General features: G+C 30.2%; 2 protein-coding genes across 3 annotated transcripts in view; one reads left to right on the top strand and one right to left on the bottom strand.

The window, feature by feature from the left end:
* LOC135840888 (5-hydroxytryptamine receptor 1-like) overlaps positions 1-21167 on the top strand; it is a 919288-nt gene that overhangs the window by 102757 nt on the left and 795364 nt on the right. The window lies entirely within an intron of this gene.
* On the bottom strand, positions 16303-20544 carry LOC135839374 (uncharacterized). The gene has a single exon (XM_065355369.1). The coding sequence runs from the start codon at positions 20454-20456 to the stop codon at positions 17082-17084; it is 3375 nt and encodes a 1124-aa protein (XP_065211441.1). The 5' UTR covers positions 20457-20544; the 3' UTR covers positions 16303-17081.

Here is a 21167-nt window from a genome sequence, read left to right as displayed (position 1 = left end):
CGATTTTCAATTTCTCTAGAACTTTGAAATTTCTCCGAAGTGTGTGGAAATTGATTTTTGGCAGCTAAAAATCGACTTATGATTTATACACAGATTTTCAGAAATATTTTCTGGAATCAAGAATTGTTTGAGGAAAAATTTAAAAGCGTTGTGGTATAGGAATAGAAAATTATTTGTAAGGATTTTTAATCAAGGAATATAATGGTTCATAAAAGTGGAAAATCTGACATGAGTATAACACATAGGAAAGTTCTAAAAACACCAATAGGAACGTAAGATAGTAGGATATTATTATAGGGCAACCAATTTAGGTATGGAATAGGATAGGTAGGTAAGAAAATAGGTATCGGAAGAAGACAAATAGGAAATGGAATAATACGAGCACAGGGAAGTAGGAAGGAAATAGGATGGAAAATAAAAACCTAGTTATACCACATAACCTTCATTAAATCAGTTTCCATAACCAAATAAAACAAAAGAATCTTCTACACAAAAATAAATTTAGAAAAGGCCGAGAAGGTATCGAGAAGACATCTCGATATGACTTTAGAAATCAAAGATAGATCAAATAAAACACATTGATTCGATTACTTCACCATTGTGAATGTAGGTCAAAAAGTTAATCTCATAAATCGAGATATTTCAATTTAGAAAATTACACGGAGGACCGAAGTCCTATGTTGAGATTCATAATCGAACCATATCAATGAAATAATTAAAATTAAGCCAAATTCGGCTATATCAACTGTACATCACTAAGTCTAAAAGCCTTATAATCAAGGCATATCGTAAAGGGACATTTTACCTAACACTCACTCACCACATCATGGCAGAATTGCCATTACCGGCAACTCCGTTGCTAGGCTTCTACTCAGCCATCTCGATGAGCTCTGGTCAGGTGAATAAATCAATTCAAATCGCGAAATAAATCTCGGAGAAGTATTTCAGTTCAAATCATTATAATCGATGAAAAATATCACATCAAAAAATTACATAACAACATAAATCAAAAATTAGGAAAAAGAACGCGAAAACGTACGTCTAATTCATATACGGAAAAATCATAAGTTACTTGAAACCAGATTCAAAAGTTCCAACAACACACCGAATCTGAATTCAAGTAACGCAATCTAGCTTCAATTTTGTTCAAGTAGACGAAGGCTTCCAAGATTATAGCCATCTATACTACAGCGTGAAGCATTAAAACAGCCAATATGTACCTAAAAACTAAATGCAAGAACTCTCTTGCAATCAGTCAACAGCTGCATTATCGCTTGTACATGTTTGTATGTGCATAGATTGGAAATTGCTTAGCATAGGTAAGTGAATCTGCAAGCAAAAAAGTTCTGCAATCTCTCATTCGCCTCCTTTTATACCTAGAAAGTGAATTTTGTTTTAATAGAACGCCCTCATCGTCAACGAGTACTTGATGCGAAAAATATAGCGAGAGCAAACTTCGATTTTAAGGGAGTGCTAAAATCAATGTAAAAACTTTTTGGAAAAATGTTGTCTTACAAATTTTATTCATTTGAACCGACTGAATCACTACTGAATCGAATTCTAGTGAAAAAGGATGGAAGGCAGAAGTTGATTTATTCAATTCCCATTAATGAACATTGAAGATGATTTATTTGTGAATGATCTACTCAAAGGTGAAAAAATCCTTCACGAATGAATGAATCATCTCTGATGAATTAAAATATGTAGATGAAGATGCCATGAAAATCGGCTTCTTCTACGAATAGATACTTATGTAAACAAATTATTTACATGAAAAGTAACAGAATACCTACTTCATTCATACACCCACGCCTTTCTACTGTTGAAAAATGAAAACATAATATTATCATTATCATGAAACTATCTATACATTTTCCAAACCTATCAAGTTTTGAAGTTTAAACCAAAGTCAATCTGAATTTTTGTATTTGATGAACTTTAGTTGACCTATTTCAAAAAGCAAAGTGTAGAGATTTAAATTCACCAACTGAAATTAATAATTTAAATTAGAAATTGTTGGCTAGTAAAAACGAAGTTGAAAATGCTTAGCAACTGATTTTGTTAAAGCTGGTCAAAATTCGATGCTGGCTAAAGTTTTTTGTTCGATAACACTAGGCAACTTTTTTTTTGACTTTTTTTTTGCGTGTTTGGTTTGAAAATGCGCTTAGTCGATAGTTTAGACCCTACAACAAAAAAACAGAGTGAGTTTTTTAAATTCGAGTTGTTTTTGTGGTCAGGAGAGACCGTCAAAGTTGCAAAAAAAGCTATTTATGCCCTACTTCAAGAGTTCGCAGCGACATCCGTATTGTTTTTCGGAAAAAACCAAGATCATTTTCAGATTCTGCACACTTTTTTAAGTAAACTACTTTCCCAGATTTTTGATTTTCGAAGTTTCAAGCGCATAAGACTAAGTTTTCTGAATACAAAAAATTCAGTTTGAACTTCGGGTGAACACAGTTTCGCGCCACAAGTACGTAGTGGAGTAACGCCAGCGTCGCGCGCTCCGAGTTTTAAAGTATTTGTACAAATAAAAATCATCCATATGCGCTTGAAACTTCAAAAATCAAAATTCGGGGAAAGTAGTTTACTTAAAAAATTGCGTAGAATCCAAAAATGACCTTAGTTTTTTTTGCAAAACAACACTGATGTCGCTACAAACTCGTGAAGTGGGGCAAAAACGGGCATTTTTGCAACTTTGATCATCTCTCATGACCACAAAAACAACTCAAATTGAAAAACACCACTCTGTTTTTGTTTTAGGGCTTTAAGTATCAATTAGACCTATTTTCAACCCGAACACAAAAATGCAGTTGCCTAGTGTTATTCATCTTCTGTTGAAAAGCCTGAAAAGTTCCATAAAAAAAACAAGGCATGATGGTATTTTTTTGAGGAACGATGGGTAATGAAGGAAATGCCAGTAAAGAAAATGCCAGCTGAAAGATACAAGATACCTTACTATAGTTATATGTACCTATTCGCATTTTTGTCAGGTTCGCATTTTTGTCAGGATATCTGTCACTACAAGCATCGATTGTGTTGGGCTATAGTGGGTAGGAGAAGGTTTTCTACGTATCAAAAGTTGAAAGCGATGTAAAAACAACGAAAATTTAGTCCTCAGACCAATATCAACTCCCAGAGCTCGAATTTTGCCGTTTCAAGTCATTCTGGAGCCTCCAGCTCGATTTTAAATTTCCCCAGAATTTCGAAATTTCTCCGAAATGTGAGGAAATTAATTTTTGGTAGTTAAAAATCGACTTGTGATGTATACACAAATTTTCAGAAATATTTTCTGGAATCGAAGGTTGTTTGAAGAAAAATTCAAAAGCGTGAAGCATTAAAACAGCGAATAATACATATTATGTAAAAACTAAATACAAGAATTCTCTTGCAATCAGTCAACAGCAGTGTATAATCGCTTGTATAGGGTATGCGAAAAACAGATAAGTATACTTAATTAAAAAACTTGACCTTACCGACTCGATATGAAATATCACGCGACGGGTGTAATAATCAAGTAAGTAATTACAAACATCCCCGAAAAAAACAAGATTTTTTGATAAAATCGAAAATCATTGAAGATGGCCCATCTTGGATTTTCAAAAATTCGCCAAGAATCGAAAAAACGATTCGAGCAGCTAAGAATTTGGTTATAGTGGCTCAAGGAAAAATACTCAAGGGCTTCCAAAGTGTGCGCTATGGATTTGAACGTGATCGTGATTTTTTGGAGTATTACCTTGAACCACCACAACCAATATTTCAGCTGCTCGAATCGATTTTTCGATTCTTGGCGAATTTTTGAAAATTCAAAATTGACCATCTTCAATGATTTAAGGTTTTAAAAAATATATTATATAATATTATAATCATTCAGTCAAAACAACGGAAATTAAGTTAATCATCAAACTAATCCCCCAGAACTCGAATTTCACCGTTTCAAAACATTCTGGAGCCTCCAGCTTGATTTTAAATTCCTCTAGAACTTAAAAATCTCTCCGAAATGTGTGGAAATTAATTTTTGGTAGCTAAAAATCGACTTGTGATTTATACACAGATTTTCAAAAATATTTTCTGGAATCAAGGATTGTTTGTAGAAAAATTTAAAAGTGTGGTTAACATTTGGAATGAAAACAACTAAGTACTTACGAGTTAAAAGATTGAAAAGTATCTGAAAAGATGAAATAATCAATTCTATTTCTTCTGTAAATATGCTAATAATTTCATTTTCAATATTTTCATCTAATTTCATCAGTCATCAGTTGTGAATGTTGTGATGTGATAAGGGATTGTTGGAATCATGAGAAACCAAATTGTTCGAGAACGGAGAATTAGAAATTTGAAATTACTTTGCAATAGTGAAGCTACAAGCAAAATAGTTCGACATACTCTTATTTAGCTCCTTTTATACCTAGGAAGTTAATTTTGTTAGAAGGCCCTAGTCAACGAGTAGTTGATGCGAAAAATATAGCGAAGGGTAAACTGTGATTTTAAGGGCCCCTAATTTGGGCGGGGAGGTGCTAAAATCAATATAAAAAAAACTTGGAAAAATGTTTTCTTCCAAATTTTATTTTATTTGAATCGTCGACTGTGAATCACTACGGAATCGAATTCGGTGAAGAAGGATGTGGCAGAAGTTGATTTTTTTTCAATTTCATCAATGAGGATTGAATATGATTTATTCGTGAGTGATTTTCTCGGAGGTGAGAAAATCGTTCGCTAATGAATGAATCATCTCTGATGAATTAAATTAGACGAAGATGCCATGAAAATTGACTTCGTCTACGAATAGATAATTATGTAAACAAATTATTCACATGAAAAATAACAGAATACCTATTTCATTCGTGTGACAGACATATCATCTGTGTTGGTATTATGATTTATGAGAATGCATTTTTGGAATAAATACGTAAAAAATGCCTCTCTGAGACGAGAAAATCGTTCGCGAATGAATGAATCATCACTGGTAATGGTATTTTATCCTACTAGTAAAATAAAGTGATTTTTGACGATTTTTGAGGTTTATTTCCCGAGCAGAGCGAGGGAAGTAATTAAAAATCGTCGAAAATCACTTTATTTCACTAGTTGAATAACATATTTTATGCAAACGTGGGAAGAAAACGCGCATTTGATAACTCGAGCGACTAGCGAGAGTGAATAAAGTAGTGTTTTATTCTACTAGTAGGATAAATTAAATTAGATGAAGATGCCATGAAAATAGACTTGGTCTGCGAATATAAATATTTAAACAAATTATTCGCAAGAAAAATAACAGAATACTTACCTACTTCATTCGTTTGACAGATGTGTATCATAATTCGTGATAAGAGGATTTATTTTAAATTGGTAAATACGAAAAAAAAGGCCTCGTGATACTGTCACTCGCAACCATAGTCGCTAGCTACAGAAAGAAGAACTCGAATCGGTTGGAAAAACTACGTCAACCACACCCCACTCCTGTGTAACATTTCTAACGATACCTATCTAATTACGTTTTAATTGTTCGTGCAAACGATACAAAATTAAAAGAAGAGAGAAAATACAAGAGGTACAGATGGAACCTAGACGTACGAAGAGAAAGAAAGAACACAAAACTGTAAAAAAAATAAAAAGCCAGTTATCTAGTCGAGAGAGGTGCATGATGCATTCGTTCTCGCCTCCCGTAGTAGGTACGAGTAATTAACATTCAACTTTTTTTTCCAACCCTCTCATCCCTCGATTAATCCTCCGCAGAAAAAACTCAATTACGCGCCTCGTTGGTGTGTAATCGGATCTGTCAATGCAGTATACATATAAATTCCTCTTCAACTTCATCGTGTATCAGAGTTGGAATTAATACTGTACAATGTACATAGACGTACATACGAGAGTGCCCTTCCAATATACGTATTATACATATGTATACATTTTTTTTCGCTTCAACTGAACTTGGTGAGTCGCGACGTCTATTAAATATTAATAAATAATAATACCGTCGTCGATAAAAGGCTCAACTAACATGTAAGTCTGTGAGACGATGTCAAAGTTTGCAATTGTTGGGATTGCTGCCTTCCTTCTTCTCACTCTTTACAATCTGCCTGAACATACCTACGAATAAATTTCGACCAGTACAAATAAGTTCAATTATTCGGCGTTGTCAACATTTCATTTAAAACACCATAAATCAACATATTAATACGTATGTGAGTTCTTGTCAAGTTCACAATGACCGCGTGTTGTCTGCTGATATTTTTTCCTTCAACTTTTGATTTTCGAGAGTTTGATGATACATATATAAAGGTGTATGTGATCATGCCTAATTCGAGGAATGCGAAATAATTCGTTTAGAAATTTTAGCAGGGTGGAAATGCTGAACAATAAACATAGTCGGAATCACAATTAACCTGAACCTACCAGCAATGTTAATTTAATTTATCAAATGGCTTAGAAAGGTATTGCCAGAAATTCATTTTTCTTAATAGGTAATGCAGCAACCTAAATTACACTAATGTAAGTGGATTTGCCCACCTTGAAAACTGGAACGGTGAAATTACAGGCTCTATTGATGTTTCTTCAGAGATGCATAATTTTTTTTAATATTTCAGATGACAGGAATGTGACTATGATATGTTGCAGAATATTAAAAAGAACGTAAAGAAAGGTTCTTTCAATTTCAGACCATCTTCAAAATTGAAGGAGCCATGATTGATTGAAAATTTCAGTGTGCTGTAAGCTTATCACCTTCAATACAAGCAGGCAAAATACGAACGCTGTCTTTTTATAAGAGCATTCAAAATACATCAACTTTCAACTTCGGCAAGATCAGAAGTAAAAGATTACTTACTGAATTATTTACTGATCTTGTGAACATGTGAGTAGATATAAAATGTATTTCCTGGCACTGGAGTAAGAATTCTTACAATACTTTTTAAATTCAAAAGTATGTGGAAACTTATGTGAAAAATTTCACATAAACCTTCACATAGTTTTTCATTCAATCAAATGCAAAAATATTTACAAAACTTAGATATTGAAATGAAATGCAAAATTTTTTGCAATACTTAAACATTTCAAACAAATGCAAAAATTTCATCAAAACTTGAACATTTCAAACAAATGCAAAAATTCATTCAAAACTTAAACATTTCAAACAAATGCAAAAATTCATTCAAAACTTAAACATTTCAATGAAATGCAAAAATTCATTCAAAACTTAAACATTTCAAACAAATGCAAAAATTTCATCACAACATTACCATTATACCACTAGTTAAAGAAAACATTATCACTTAATAAAGTGACAACACAAACATCAGCACCTTTATCATAGAAACTGATTCTTTTAACTAATGCACCCACCAGATGTGGAGGTTGTTATTGAAGAGAAATTTTTGCATTTGATTAAAACAAATTGACATTTTTTTTTCTTTCTATTATAAAATAAATAATGAACACTATTGAAAAGAGCCACCTTGAATTAATAAAAGATTATGTTGATTGGGAGGCAATTTCAGTTCATCAAAAACTATCAGAAGATTTCATAAGGGAATTCAAAGACAAAGTAGATTGGGAAGAAATTTCACGTTATCAAAAACTATCAGAAAACTTTATAAGAGAATTCAAAGATCAAGTACATTGGAAAAAGATTTCAAGATATCAAGATCTATCTGAGTATTTCATAAGAGAATTCAAAGATCAAGTAAATTGGGAAAGGATTTCATGGCGTCAAAAACTATCAGAAAACTTTATAAGAGAATTCAAAGATGAAGTAGATTGGAGTGAAATTTCAGGAAATCAAGCACTATCAGAAAACTTTATAAGAGAGTTCAAAGATCAAGTAGATTGGCATTGGATTTCAAAACATCAAACACTATCAGAAAACTTTATAAGAGAATTCAAAGATCAAGTTGATTGGAGTGAAATTTCAGGAAATCAAGCACTATCAGAAGATTTCATAAGGGAATTCAAAGACAAAGTAGATTGGAGAGGAATTTCATGGTATGAGATGCTAAGATTTCATAAGAGAATTTAAAGACAAAGTAGATTGGTATAGAATTTCAAGGTATCAATATTTATCAGAAAATTTCATAATAGAGTTCAAAGACAAAGTAAATTAGTGCGCAATTTCAGAAAATGAAAAACTGCCAAAAGAACTTAAAGACATAGTAAATCGCAATATTTCAAAAGGCTTAATTGAACATATTTTATGTAACTTAGACTCAAGTAATATTCATATTGTCAGACTTTAATGATGTGAATAAAAAACTTTTTTATGAAAAATTTTTTCATAAAAGATGTAAGATTAATTTACAACAGCTCTATTTGTGAAAGGGTTATAAGTAGAAACAACATTATAAATAGTTACAATGTGTATTACTGTATCAGCAGAAAGAGCTTCCTTGAATCTAAATTTTAATTTTACGTTTGTGGTACTCTCCTTTATGCTTTCAGGTTGGCAGGTACAATCAATAGCTATTATGGGATATTTGTTGACATAATCATTTAAAGAACAAATTGGTTTCCCTTCATTACCATAATAAGCTAGTTTGAAATTTTTAAACATTTGATAAATTTTATTATAATCATTTTCTGAACTATTTATATTTAGTTCAGTTTTAGGATAATGTTCATTATTGTTGAGAACAGCTTGAACGTTTTCAAGGCCACATAAATCAAATTGACTATTATCCACTTTGATGTTATCATTTCTATTTTTTTGCATCCCAATAAGAATAAATATTGGATTCCCATCACAAGTATATTCACATGTATACTTTTTTGTTGTTATACCAGTTTTAAACTCATATCCCCAATGTCTAAAAATTTGTGGTAAATCTTTTGAAGCCAGTATTTGTTTTAGACATTTGTTTTCCATTTCTCTTCTCAATTTTACCTGTGACATTATCAACGCAACATCTGTAAATTTTATAGTAATAGTATGTTCATTTGCAAAAGTACTATCAACTTGAAACATATTATTATAATTATTGAGATGGGTTTTTGTTAACCTTAATTCATGTGGGACGTGAAATACATAATCCTTGTGATCCTCATGATAACCAAATAGTGTTTCTAAAGGATCATACAAAGTAAAATACCCAGATTTGTTCAGAACATTTGAGTTTGGAGAGGAGATATTCCAGCCTCCATCATTGTAAATCGAATCAGAACCAAATGAAACAATTCCTTTCATAGTAGTAACCACACCTGGCTCTTCAACTGAATCTATTATTTTATCACATTCCAAATATTCAATTTTTGAAAATAAATGTGGTAGTGGATTAGTAACAAATGATATTTTTTTCAAATCAAGTTCTGCTACAGCACTCTTGTCAGAATTTTTAGTCACTGTAACAATTCCTTTCACAAGTAATCCACTTCTATGTGGATGGGTAATGACATCTTCATTGTATGTTCTTATACGAATTTTACTGTTTGGTTTATTTATATCATCTTGTGGAGAGGGTCTGTAGACTACAAAGTCTTCACTTTCAATGTAATTTTGTATCATATTTATAATAGGAAAAATTTTTTTTTATTAAAACTTGGATTTTAAAAGTTCTTCATTATAGAATTTCCCTTCAATTTCTTCACCATCAGTATCTTTAATAGAATAAGTTACAGGAGTTGTGTGAAATATTTCATCAACTACAAAAATTTCTTTAGTCCAGTTATTCTTGTACTTGTTATCAAAAACTTTTTTATATGCAAAAATTCTAACTCTATCTCCTTCCTTGAATTTCTGATGTGATTTACATTTGGGTTTATTTTTGTTAAATTTCATCAAAATTTCCTCTTCATTATCCTTATCAACTTTAATAGGTGGCATACCAATAGTTCTATGAAGATCTTTTGTGTTATATTCTTCTAGTATTTTAGGTAAAATATCAATCCATCTGAAATTCTTCCTCATCTCAAAATAAATTTTCAACTTTTGATTTAATGTTCTGTTGAAACGTTCAATTATTGCAGACTTTTCCTCATTATTGGTATGATACATTTTAATGTTGTGTTTTTTCAACATTGTCTTGAAAGTTTGATTTACAAATTCCCCACCTTTGTCCACATGAAGTAAATTGGGTTTTCTTTTCGAGATTTTCAAAATATTTTCAAAAGCATCTGTAGCTGCTTTGCCTGACTTATTCTTCAAAGGTTCAATCCATACAAATTTAGAAAATGTATCTTCAACATTGAGCATATATTTAAAACCATCATTTTCTTTGGAATATTTGTCCATAATTAATAAATCAGCTGCCCATAAATCGTCAATACCTTTGGTTACAATACTTCTTTTACAAAATTTTTTCCTAATAGGTGCATGTAATTCTTTAGCTTCTTCCATTTATTTATTGTATATAAAAAAATCCTTTAAAACTTTGTTTAAAAATTTCATTCACATTATCACAATCTTTATCAATTACTAGAAAGCCATACTTAGTTTTCCAACAAATATTGCACATTTCCAAATATTCATCAAATGTTACTAAATGTGAGACATGATTATCGTAAATGTGTCTCGAATTTCTAAGATCTTGCATAAAAATTGCCAGTAAATTAAAATTATCTCTTATACATTGTTTTGGACATTTTGAATAGGATTGAGCTAGATAAAAGCAAGAAATATTGTAATGTCTTCCTCTCAGATAGAAATTTGCTATTTTATCTTGAGGGTCTGTCAAAACATCGTCAAAAATTATAACTGAATTTGGTTTCATTTCTTCAGGTTCTTTCAAATCTTGAGGTAATATAGTACTAAAACCAATGTTCTGTTCTGGCGATGTTCTGTTGATAATATCTATTATGTTTTTCAATCGAATATATTTTTCTTGATGAGATGTTTTTGAGCAAAGATAAATATGGGTATATGTATTTATTTCCATTAGGATTTGAATTAAAAGATTGGTTTTACCACAACCTGATGGACCAAATATACCAGCTCGAATTACATTTGGAAAATTTCTATTATATCGTGGACCCACCTCCTTGTAATCATAATTTTCAATTTCAATAGGTATATCACTTTTAACTACTTTTATAATACGTTTTTTCTTCATTTATATTAGGAATTTTTTTTTGTATTATAAATATGAGATTTGATTTAATAGGCGAACGTAAAGGAGAAACTTTATCTTCTTACATTCACACAATATTTAAAAATAGAGTTAATCTGTGTTCTAATAAACTCTATGGAGTTTGTTTACTCATTCTTAGTCTCTTTAATTCTTTAATGAATGTAAGAAAACATAACAACAGGCTTGATCTTGTAGATGATCAAGGAAATCACGAGGAAATTTATATTCCAGAAGGTGCCTACGAAGTTACGGATATTATCAACGCTATAAGAGATAAAAAATTCAACTCTTTATATAATGTTGAGAGAAAAAATATACGATTTGATCTTTCAGAAGATGAAAAGAAGATGATTCCAGTTCCAGAAGGAATTTATGATGTAGATAATCTAGAGAGTACAATCAAAGCAAAGGAATTTGATAAACTAAGTACAATAATACAAAAAAGGGAAGATTTACATCTAGATAAGTTATTAGATAAAGAGTGTCGTCATTACATTCACATTCCTGGAGATAAGTACAAAGTAGAAGATATCTTACAAGCAATTAAAGAGAGAAGGTGTGCAGCAGATAAATTGAAAATGAATTTAACACCATATACTCATAAAGTAAAGATAATATCTGAAGGTAAAAAAGTTGACTTTAGTGTACCCAACTCTATTTGTAGAGTTTTGGGTTATAGTGAAAGGGTTTTAGAAAAAGATGTAACACATCATTCAGATAGAATGATTGACATTTTTCCTCTTACTGCTATTCAAGTAAAATGTAATTTAGTGAATACAAATTATGAAAATGGAGAAGGAGGAGGTGGAGTAATATACTCCCACCCCTGGTCAGCTCCAACAGGTGAAAAATATTGGATAATCCCATATCACTACTTATACTATGAAATAAATACACATTCTTTCAGGGAAATTGTAGTTCAGATTGTAGATCAAGATGGTAATCTGTTGGATTTTGGTGATGAAAAAATTTATGTAGCATTGGATATTAGAGAAATGTAATTTTAAGAGAATTTCTCTTAAAATACTTAGAACTCAGCTAAAAATTTCAAACAAAGATGTCCACAAATAACTTGATTGAAATTTTGCTTTTGGTCAACATTATAATATACATTCTTTTGAAAATAGTTTAGTACTTCACTAGGAGGTCTTTCACCAAAAGAATCAAAATAAATTATATAATCATCTTTCTTGAAAAAACAAACCCAATGAGATCCCGGTCCAATAGAATCATCTAAATTGATAATCATGCTTTCATTTCTTCCAATTTGTTTTGGTAGTTGATCTTTCATAAACACTCCCCTAAAATAAGGTATACACAATTCCTTTGCATATAATTCCAGTTCCATATTGGATAAGGGTTTAATAGGAATTTTTATTAACCTCCCTTCCTCTTTTTTTTTTTGCTTTCACATTAACCCCAGCACCTTCAACAGGTTTTCGATGAGAAGCTGGATTTAAATATAACCCCTCACCTTCAACAGGTTTTCGATGAGAAGCTGGATTCAAATCTTTTCGTTGTTTTCCAAACCTGTACCAGACTTTACTGGTTCCTCTAGTATATCAGTTAGTTGTTTGTGAAGAGGTTTTTCTTCTTTATATCTTTTTTTAACTTCTTCAACTAACTGATTGTTTGCTCTATGATTGCTATAGGCATCAAAACCATTTTTAATTATGGATGATGCTGCAGCTATAGCTGGTAATGCAGCAACTAGAGCAGGTAAGAAACCTCCAGTTTTATTATTTGTGTTGATAAATTCCAATTGTTTTGCAGACAACTTTATCTTGACTGATTTCTTTTTAGTACGCGCTTTACTGATTTCCTTCTTTTGATATGTTGTCACTGGTAAATAAGTCTCTTTCATCACACTGTTTTTTGTTCGAATCAATTGTTTGTGATCCAAGTTTAAAGTAATTGGTTTCCCTAACTTTATTCCCTCTAGAATTAACAGTTGTTCTTTTTCATCTAAATTGACAGGAATTTTTTCATAATTTTCCTTTTTCATACCTGTACCAAAGTACCTTTTTACACCCATGGCAGCATCCACAAGCTGAGCTTGTTTTTCCAATTTTTTACTTGTATCTTTATCACGTGCAATATTTGAAGCTTCTCTCTGTAATATATAATCAGCTTCATGAAGTTCAGCAGGATCTTCCATCAATTCATAAGCAACATCATGTCTCCTAGATGCATAATCCAGTTTATTTCTTGGTTCAACTCCTTTCAATATTTGTAAAGTTGGATTTGTCCAGGGTCCAGTAAAATTATGATCTTCTAAATGCATGGGAGGTAATGGAAGCTTCTTTATTGCCCAATTTGCAACTGTACCCAACATACCACTACCTTCTTTCACTTCACCATCAAACATCACCTTGGGAATTCTTTGTCGAATTTTGTCATTCAATATAGTTTTAAAGTTGTTACTATTCATGTTTATTACAGAAAAAAAAATATCATTTCTTCTTTTTGCGTCTAATCACTTTTTTTCTAAATTTCCAAATACTTTTCAAGAGAATCGTCATCAAGAAAATACATGTTTTCATATTTTGATGCTGGGAGCTTGTTCTCCCACTTTGTGTATTAGAATTATTTCCTTCACTACTACATGGAGAGTCACTATTCATTTTATAATAGGAAATTTTTTTTTTCAAAGTTCTTTAAGTTCTTGCAAAATCCTAACAATTTCATTTCTTAAATGAGGGTTGGAATTTCCAGCTTTCTTTTCACCATACAAAACAACTAATTTATCAAACAATTCAGGCAAGTTATCCCAATAAATATATTTATCCCCAGATGTGTTGGCATACAAATTCATTTTTTTGAGATGATTTAAAATTGGTACTATTGCCTTACCATCTAAAGATCCATTTCGAATCTTTAAGTAAGTTGTAACAAATTTTTCTAGATAAATATCTATGATATCATCAATTTGATACAACCCTCCTCCCTTTTTCAGATATTTATCTAGCAAAGGTTTTATTACAGAAATGTATTTGATTCCACAACTTGATTTCACTCTGGAAGATGGGTTATTATTTTGTTTATAACTACTGGTTTTATCAATAATTTCCCAAAAATCCTTTAAATCTTCAGAATCATACTGATTTGGATCTGGATTTTTCAATGTCAACAACTGCCATAAACCATGAGTTCCTTTAAATTCAATACCACCTTTAAACTTGATGTTATTACCATTAAAAGTAATTTCTTCATTGCCAATCATCCATTTATTAATGTCTGGATCATATCGAATCCCAAAAGTAGTATCACAAATTTCTTTTTTATCATCAGCTGCATAAAATTGTAAATATTGTTTTGCTATTTCACCAAGAACATTTTCATGAGAACTATTCCACTCAAGCATATTTTGGGTAGGTTGTGGGAAGGTTTCTGGAAGATTTTGGGAAGGTATTTGGATGGTTTCTGGAACATTTTGAGTTATTTGGTTTCTAATTTTTTCTAGTGGTGTAATGATTGGTTTAAACTGTTCTTCTAATACTTCTTGCTTATAAATTTTACCTGCTTTACTTGCCTGATACATTGCCTTCAATTCCTTTCTTATATTAACATTTTCATTTACTAAATTGTAATTATTGCTCATTTATAGTAGAAAAATTTTTTTTCCTATTATAAAATGAAGTGTGCTGGTATTATTCTGTTTACCCTTTTTGTATCAACTTTACAAGAACATGATTTATTCTTTAGATCTCAAAAAATAGTCAACAATGAGGGAGTTACACTATTTTGTAACGTTACATTTTCAGAACAAGAATTTGTGTATCAGCTGGAATGGCTTAAAGATGTTCCTTTTGACATTCCAGAACGTTTAAGTATCAATAAATTTGAATATTTGAATTCAACATCGAAGAAAAAGGTTGAGGTTGTATCATTTTTGAAAGTTATAAATGAAGGACAATACATGTGTCGAATTAGAACAAAAAAATTTGGTGAATCTTCAAGTAACTATTACTATGATTATTTGGTAGTGTCGCAGCAAAATTTAAAGAGTCAACAGCATTTGGTGACAAAAACTTGGGTAAAATTGCTTATGGAAACAGAGGGAGTCGATACAAAAATTGAATGTGTTTATAATTTTGAGAAATTTCAGTCAAATAATAAGTGGTTCAATTATAACAATGAATCCATCATTTCTAATGAGCGAATTCGTACCACAGACTTGTTTATTGAAATCAAAAATCTAACTTTTACAGATCAAAATGCGTACAGATGTGTGAGTCCAAACAATGAGTTTTATACAGCTTTAGTGGTTACAAAAAATTATAAAAAGTGGTAATATCTTTTAGAACAGTGTTCTAAAAGAACAAAGCAGTTAATTAGATGAATATTTCCATCCTAAAGAAAGGAATATTTTTCTGCATATTTCATCACATTCCCTCTTGTTGCCAAGTGAAATGAAATCTTCTGGATCAAAATTGTGACCATCTTTCAACATTAATTTATGTAAAAGAAATTTCATATTTATAAAGTTTTTTCTTTGCTTATTTACCAAATCAAATTGATTGGAAAATTTTTCAAAATCATTTAGAAGTTGTTGTTCTAAATGGGAAATATTACTTGGTTTCTGTCCTGTTAAATTAGAATGAATTAGAATATAATCGTCATAGTGTTTATGATAACCTAGTTCTTTCAAGAAATAAAAAACAGTTGATTTTTTCACTTGTCCAAATGTAGATAAAGCTTCTTGTAAATGTGTATAAACCTCTGGACTTATAAAATCAGTTTGTTTTCCTTGATATTTCTCCAAACACTTTTTGAAATTACTTAACCTATTGTAGTTTGAATTTTGTTTCTTGAAGCAATGAGGTTTAGAATTATGTTTGTAGTGAATTACCTCGGCAAAACATTTTTTGCATATTAAAATATTATCTCGATCTTTGAAAAATTCTCGAGTACTTCCACAGTTTTGACACCTTTTGGATGGATAATACTCTTTTTTTGATACATTGCATATGAGACCAAATCTCTGTGAAGCTTCCTTCATAATCTCATAAGGAATGATTTTTTTCATTTCATTCAAATATGTATTCACATTTGTTTTCATCAAGTTTTCTCTCGTTCTCAAATATAACATCAATATGCTTTCTGAAAATTGAAACTTGTCCATGTTTTTAAAATCATTCACAACTTCTGGAGAAAGATTTCCATCCTCAATGTTGTATGTTTTCACTCTTTGCTTAGATTCTTGAAATAATTGAATATTGTTCCTTAAAGTATTTGTTATAAATTCATCCAATTCTATAATAGAACTCATTTTATTATAGAAAACAATTCTTTTAACTAATGCATTTTTTTCCTAGATACCCAATCTTTCAATTCACATATGAAATCTTCTGATAGTTCTTGATTTTCTAAGATTTCTTTCCAATCTACTTTGTCTTTGAATTCTCTAATGAAATGTTCAGACAGTTTTTGACTCCATGAAATACATTCCCAGCATACTTGGTCTTTAAATTCTTTAATGAAATCTTCAGCCAGTTTTTGATGGCATGAAATCCAATGCCAATTTACTTGATCTTTGAATTCTCTAATGAAATGTTCAGACAGTTTTTGATGACCTGAAATCCAATGCCAATTTACACAATCTTTAAATTCCATGATGAAATCTTCTGATAGTTTTTGATAACGTGAAATTTCTTCCCAATTTACTTTGCCTTTGAATTCCCTTATGAAATTTTCTGATAGTTTTTGATAACGTGAAATTTCTTCCCAATTTACTTTGTCTTTGAATTCCCTAATGAAATCTTCTGACAGTTTTTGATGAACTGAAATTGCAAACCAATATACTTTGTCTTTGAATTCCCTAATGAAATCTTCTGACAGTTTTTGATGAACTGAAATTGCAAACCAATATACTTTGTCTTTGAATTCTCTGATTAAATTTTCTGATAGTTCCTGATTACTTGAAACATCATACCAATTTACATGAGAGAGTAATAATTTAAGATGCCCCTTTTCATTATTGATCATATTATTATTTTATAATAAGGAAAAAAAAATTTTAACCAAAGTTATTTATATTAGTGAAGAGAGAGTTTTCAAATGTGTGATAAAATTCTGTCTTTCTACTTCTAGTTTATAATGTCCCCAAGGTAAAGTTTCATTGTCAAATATACATCTCTTGTCATCAAATGGAGATAAACCTCTTTTATCTTGTTCAAATGTGTAAATATTATGATTTTTACTTTGTATAATTTTCTGCTTGAAACTCTTTGTTATTTTCTTCTCTAAGCATTCTTTATAATCATTATGGGTGATTTGATTTTTGATTACATGTTTCTTCACTCCTTTTGCTCTTTTCTTTTCATCTTCTTCAAATACTTTGATGGAGTACAATTTAGAAGCTAACCCTATGAATTCTTCAATACTTTTTCCTTTCATTTCATCTTTGAATTTACCAATAACTTTTTTATTAACTTGAGGAATACCATATATATTATTCTCAGGATAGTCTGATGTGTCAAATTCATCAATCATTCCTTTCATATCACTGTAAAAGTCTGGCGTTTTTATTGACAAAATTAATGAGTCTGTATCAGTATACAAAAGTTTAACATCATTTTTATATTCTCTCTTCAACCTATAATAGAAATCATACATCAATGTTTTTGAAATATCTAAAATAGAAACACCCACATAAATTGGTTGATTGAAATTGATGTGAGTTTTTTTCATGTGAACAGCTGCAAGATCTTCTGCAAAAAATGTTGATTTTACAAAATTTGGTTTTGAAACATACTTTGTATATTTTTTACCTTCACTAATCAATTTTATATCCACATGATTTCGCACATTCATCATTGTTCTACCAAACACCGAGTTATTCATCAATTTAAAAAAGTCTTTTTCAAATTCATTTTTTGCATTTTGTCTATGCTTTGTATTTTTATCAATATATACTTTCATCCAATCTGATTGGTTGAATTGAATAACTCTGTGAATTTTTTCCAATTTCAAACCTGCTTCAAGAGCCTGTCTAAGATTCAAATAATGTAAAACATATTTCTTCTTATCATATAATGTTGTGAATAATTTAGGAAGTCTATTTTCATCAATAATATTTTCTGCACAATAAGGTAGATCAGAATGATAATCATGTAATGTTTCTGGATAGCTTAAATCAACTTCAAACAGATATCCTTTGTTTTGGTTATCTTTCATTTTCAAAATTCTACTGTAAGTAAAATCGTTTGGATTTGCCCACCAAAACCCTCCATATGGTAAATGTTTACTCATAGCCCACCCATATAAATTATTTGCATCCAAGTACTGAATGAATGTTGATTCTTTATTTTTATCAAATTTTTCACCCATGTACTTATGATTGGCTTTTTCATATCTATTTGAACATTGTGAAATTCCACCACGCTTGGCATTTTCAAACATGTACAACATGTCTACATCAGTTAACAATTCCAATTTTTGTTTTGTTGTTTTCAACATGCAATCCCAAGCAAATCCGGGGGTAGTATAATACCAAAGTGGATCTAACTTGTAAATTTCAAGTGCAGTTTTTCTAAAATTTTCAATCACATCTGCTAGCAAGAGTACATCAATTTTATTGTACAACATTGTAAACTCTTTTAGATTTTTAATGTTAAACTGTTCCCAAATTTTTTGAGCACGTAAAAATTCATCTTCATCTACATGTTCATCATTCAAGGAGTTGTAGAAATTCTCTCTAGATGGTAACTCTTCCTCATCATATTTTTCTAATGAATCCATATAATCATAAGGGTAAGCCAATTTTTCAGTCAACAAATTGAACAATGAATCATTTCCAGATGGTACTGTCTTATGAAACCATCTCTTCAAATTTTTGAAATGACACATTTCCAAGTTTTTAGTCAATTTAGAAAGTGGTTCAGATAGAAATTTGTACGAATCTAAAAATCTAAGTTCTATTTTACCCTCTTCTCCTGAATAGCATTGAAACTTTACAACTTTTGAGAAGCTGATGTAAGATTCCTCATTATTTGGAATCAGTTTTAAATCATCTGTAGTTCCAGCAAATTCTCTTACTAATAAGTGGGAATCATACCCAGAAAAGTTGTGAAACAAGACTGGTATGAATTTAGGTACATTGTAATTCAAGTTGCAAAGACTATGAGCTGTACCTCTATATTCACCTGTTATATGGTCATGATCCTGAACTTTCTTTTTATTTTTCTCTTCATCATCTAATTTCTCTTTCAAATCTATTTCTAATTTCTGTAGTCTATCAGTCAGTGTTTGATCATCATGGTACTTTAAAATATTTGAAGTAATTTCTATTTCTTTTCTCAATTTATTAATATTTTTTTCCATCATAGGTGGAAAATCACTCAAATTTCTTTCACAAATATGACATATTGTTGCCTCTCTATATTCACATTTTTGTATATTGGTCAGTTTCTTCATTTTTTTACAATTATATATGTATTCATTAGCAATACGTACTGCATCTTCTGATAATTTTTCACACAATACTTGAGGGGTATTACTTCCAAAATATTCAAACATGTTCTCTGATATTTCTCCATTCTCATATAAAATGTAATAAACACAACTAATTGGTATGTGCTCTTGAATTTTTTGCGTTTTAGCTTCTTCCTCTTCTTTAGTTTTTTCAAGTTTTCTAAGTATACACTCAAAATCAGCTATTATTGTGAAAGGAATTTTCATTGATCGATTATAGTTTGTAAATTCACAAATGTTATCACTTTTAAGAGGAAGTTTTACTGCAACTGGATCATGTACTTTACAGCTTTCTCTATGTTCTAAATATTTAACTTCACTGTAAAAATGACAAAGACACCTTTTGCACAAAAAATGTATTTTTTGAGTGTTTTTGGTTAATTGACTTTTAATCAATTTTGTTAGATCCTTAATCCAACAGTAGTGAGTATTTCTATCATTACTCTCTTCACATAAATACAATAAATCAACATGTTTTGTTTTCTCTTCTTTGGTAATGTGTAAGGGATAAATTTTACAACGATCATCATGATGATAAACATTAATAGATAATCCACCTTCTACCAATTTCAATTCATTCACTTTATTTTCAAATTTTTCAATGTCTTTAATTTTAATTGGGAATTCAATATCTTTCAAAGCTTTATCAAAAGTTTTCTCATATGCTTTGTACTTTATTATTTCTTGTGGATTATCTTTTGCAGGATATAAACATGCTAAAAGTGACCATTTAAAGCATTCATTATCATTATTTTTAACATTTATGATTGCTTTCTTATCTTTTAAAGTTTTTGGAAGATCAATATAGGAACCTGCTCTAAGTGGATCATATTTGTTTATATTTACTCTAAAACTATTGATTAACTTTAAATACCAATCACTACCCACTAATTTTTCATTTATTTTTTCATGTCTATCAAGTACAGTCTTCATAAACGTGGAAATACCTTTTGTTAATTCACTTCGATTAGTGAATGTATCATTTTCAGCTTGCAAATGTATATCTGCAATTATTGTTTCATCTCCTCGAATGCATTCATAAGTTGCCGAAACACAAATATTCACCTTAATCCCTCTATGTTTTTTCATCCATTCTTGAAGTAAAGAACTAACATGTTTTTTCATAAAATGTAAAAACTTTGACATATCTTTAATATCCCAGTTATTTTTCATATCAAATTGAGCATGTCTTGATTTAAAATTTTCATCCACAAATTCCCATTTAGGAAGAGGCAATGATTTGTTTGAGTGAAAATCAAGCAATCTGTCTATTATTTGATCTTTTCCCAATTTTTTATTGATATTAAATTTGTTATCCTGAATAAATTTGATCAAATTCTTTTCTGATAATTTCAACAATTTTTCTCTATCAATATTAATAGCCTTGATTTTATCTTTGTTCACTAACAAATCTGATTTTTTCATTTTATCAACATTTTTCATTCCATACCACTTCAATTCCGTCTTTAATTCTTTCACATTAATCTTGACTTCATTGTGTTTCTTTGTTTTTAAATGTCTGGCATAGTTCTTGTATGTAATTTTACACATACACTTCTCACATGTTCTTAAAGGTGCTTGGTTATCCATTTTATTATAGTTATTCATTTTATTATTGAAATTGATTTCTTTAACTAATGGATC

The sequence above is a fragment of the Planococcus citri genome, chromosome 3 (genome assembly GCF_950023065.1).
Source record: "Planococcus citri chromosome 3, ihPlaCitr1.1, whole genome shotgun sequence".
NCBI lineage: Eukaryota > Metazoa > Arthropoda > Insecta > Hemiptera > Pseudococcidae > Planococcus > Planococcus citri.
The sequence above is the reverse complement of the archived record's forward strand: the minus strand, read 5'-3'. Positions and strand labels throughout refer to the sequence as shown.

What these genes read in the sequence shown, in the direction of transcription:
- LOC135839374 (XM_065355369.1), bottom strand. Translation starts at nt 20,456, where the DNA reads ATGAAGACTGTACTTGATAGACATGAAAAAATAAATGAAAAATTAGTG.